Source organism: Pyrus communis, chromosome 14 (assembly GCF_041283825.1).
Source record: "Pyrus communis isolate YQ-2024b chromosome 14, ASM4128382v1, whole genome shotgun sequence".
Lineage (NCBI taxonomy): Eukaryota > Viridiplantae > Streptophyta > Magnoliopsida > Rosales > Rosaceae > Pyrus > Pyrus communis.
In genome coordinates, this window is record NC_142578.1 from 11,272,023 (window position 1) to 11,274,446 (window position 2,424).

Here is a 2,424-nt window from a genome sequence, read left to right on the forward strand (position 1 = left end):
TCCCACTATTTGGGAGAGTAGAATTAAACAAAACAAAATATAGGATGGATATATTCTAGTACAATAAAACCTCTATAAAGTTATACAGTTGCAACCAAACTAATTTTCTATCTTTAAGAAGGTTATTACTTAATTGAGGTGTAGCTAAAAGAAAATAATTTATTCACTTATTTTTTTCTTAATGAAGTTATATTTCTAAATAGGATTCCTTGGGATCAAAAAGAAAAAGAATTTCTTGGGCACCTATGCATAACTGAAATATTATTTATTGAAAATTAGTTACTAAAAAAGGATCAGTCGCATGTACGTGCAAAAATACTAGTAGATTATATAAACCTAAATGTTTTAGTTTTCATATTTCTTCATCTCATGTAAACAACTCCAGTTCCATTTTTTTCACCGTAATGAGAAATGGATTAATTAAAGAGAGGTGAAAATAAAAGGCCAAAAATCTATTTTAACGTATACTATACGTACAAAACAGGCCCTTATAAATGTGAATACAATACACTTTGGTAGTGTGTTATTTCGACAAAGTTGAAGGGTATTAATGCCATTATACACATCGTCAACTCTCTCAATCCTCATCCATGGCTATATAAGCCATCCTCCTCCACTCTCCATGTCCCCTCTCTCACTCTTCCCCTCGCTTCCTCTCTCTCTTTCTCTCTCTAGAGAACACAGAGAAACTAAACAAAAACCCATTTCATATCTCCGAACTCCATAACCGAATCACAACCCAAAACCTCAAAGTTCGAAGCTTTTTAATGGGGTTCCCAGTTGGGTACACAGAGATTCTGCTTCCAAAGCTCTTCATCCAAACACTCTCTCTGCTGTGTCTAATCCGAAAACTCATCTCAGCCTTCTTCTCCCTGCTGGGTCTCCAATATTTCATCGAACAGGACAATGCCCGGTCCGACCCGCCGGCCCGATTCCCGGAGTTCTACTCCGTCTCCGCGGTTCTGATCCGGGAAATCCTGCCGCTGGCAAAATTCTCGGACCTGGTGGACCCGCCGGAGTCATGTGCCGTGTGCCTGTACGAGTTCGAGGGCGAGGACGAGATACGACGGCTCACGAATTGTCGTCACGTCTTCCACAAAGGGTGCGTGGACCGGTGGGTCGGGTACGACCAGAAGACATGCCCGCTGTGTCGTGCGCCGTTCATATCGGAGGATATGCAGGGCGATTTCAATGAGAGGCTTTGGGCCGCTACTGGGATCCCTGATTTTTACGGTGATTATTCTCACACTAATCTTGGCTTTGAATTGTAGCACTGCAAATTCAAAGGTGTTTCACTTTCTTTTTACTTCAAAGAAAAGAAAATTTGAGAAGAGGAGTATGAAAATCGAACTCTCGATTTTATTGCGAAAGGATCAAACTCTTGTCGTGAATGTAGTGCCCAAGATTCTACCGCGGAGTTTGTAAATGTGTAAATACACGATAGTTGGATAAAAGAAAAATAAGAATTGAGTGACAAATGAGATGATCTTGTATAGTTTGTTTTTCTTTTCTTTCTTTGGTTGATAAAAAATGAGAATTTTGGGTTTTCTATGTTGTAACTCAGATTCCAAAAAAAAAATACAATTAGTTCTTGATTTGCAGATATTTATCTTTTTAATATTGGAAGAGATCTCAATCTTTGTTAAATGATAACATTTCGATTTTGGTACCTAATTATTTTGAGTGATGGGTTGTTTTAACTGCTTTGGAGTATTACCTATGTTTTTGTTTTACAAGATACAATTTTGTATTTAAATCCAAAGAGCGGGAGTTGTGCGAGCACACTGTACTAATTAATTGATTTAAACTTATGAGTATTAGATAAGTTAATTAATTGATATAATCCATATTTACGAGTATTATGTGAGTATTATCTTTAGTTAAATTAAAATAAGCGGACTTAATTCACATTTACGTGTATTAGTAAAGTTAAAAGTGGTAAAATTGGTGTATGGTTAGTTTGGCTTTTGGCATATATTAGTAACTTGTAAGGTTGGTGATAGGGGTCATTGTTTAATTATGAAATGGAGCGTGACATTGTCAGTTGGTGGGTTCACACTGGACAAATTCTGGAAATGGAAGACATGAATGTCTATGCAAATCTTCCAAGCATTTCAAATGGGCTTTAAATTAGATGGGATCTACCAACTTGAAAAGGGGAAAGAAAGTGAAAAGATGAAAAAGAACAAAATAAAAAAAAAGAGGTGGAGATGAACTTTTTTTTATTTTATTTTTTATTTTTTTAAATAAACGATAGTATCTACACTAAAAATAAGATGGTGGGATTAGTCACACAATGTACTAGCAATTCATCTTGGTAAGAATCGAACATAAAACCGTAGTATTAAATAGCCACTATATATGTGCCTTTAAATATATGGGTTTTTGAACCTTAATGTCGAAAAAGATTGAAATTACATTAAA

General features: G+C 35.8%; 1 protein-coding gene across 1 annotated transcript; it reads left to right on the forward strand.

The window, feature by feature from the left end:
- Positions 1 to 607: 607 nt before the first annotated feature.
- Positions 608 to 1,603, forward strand: LOC137713462 (brassinosteroid-responsive RING protein 1). The gene has a single exon (XM_068452761.2). It carries the CDS (start codon positions 768 to 770, stop codon positions 1,269 to 1,271), a length of 504 nt encoding a protein of 167 aa, XP_068308862.2. The 5' UTR covers positions 608 to 767; the 3' UTR covers positions 1,272 to 1,603.
- The last annotated feature ends 821 nt before the right edge of the window (positions 1,604 to 2,424 follow it).

Coding starts and splice junctions, on each gene's coding strand:
- LOC137713462 (XM_068452761.2), top strand. CDS start 768: ATGGGGTTCCCAGTTGGGTACACAGAGATTCTGCTTCCAAAGCTCTTC.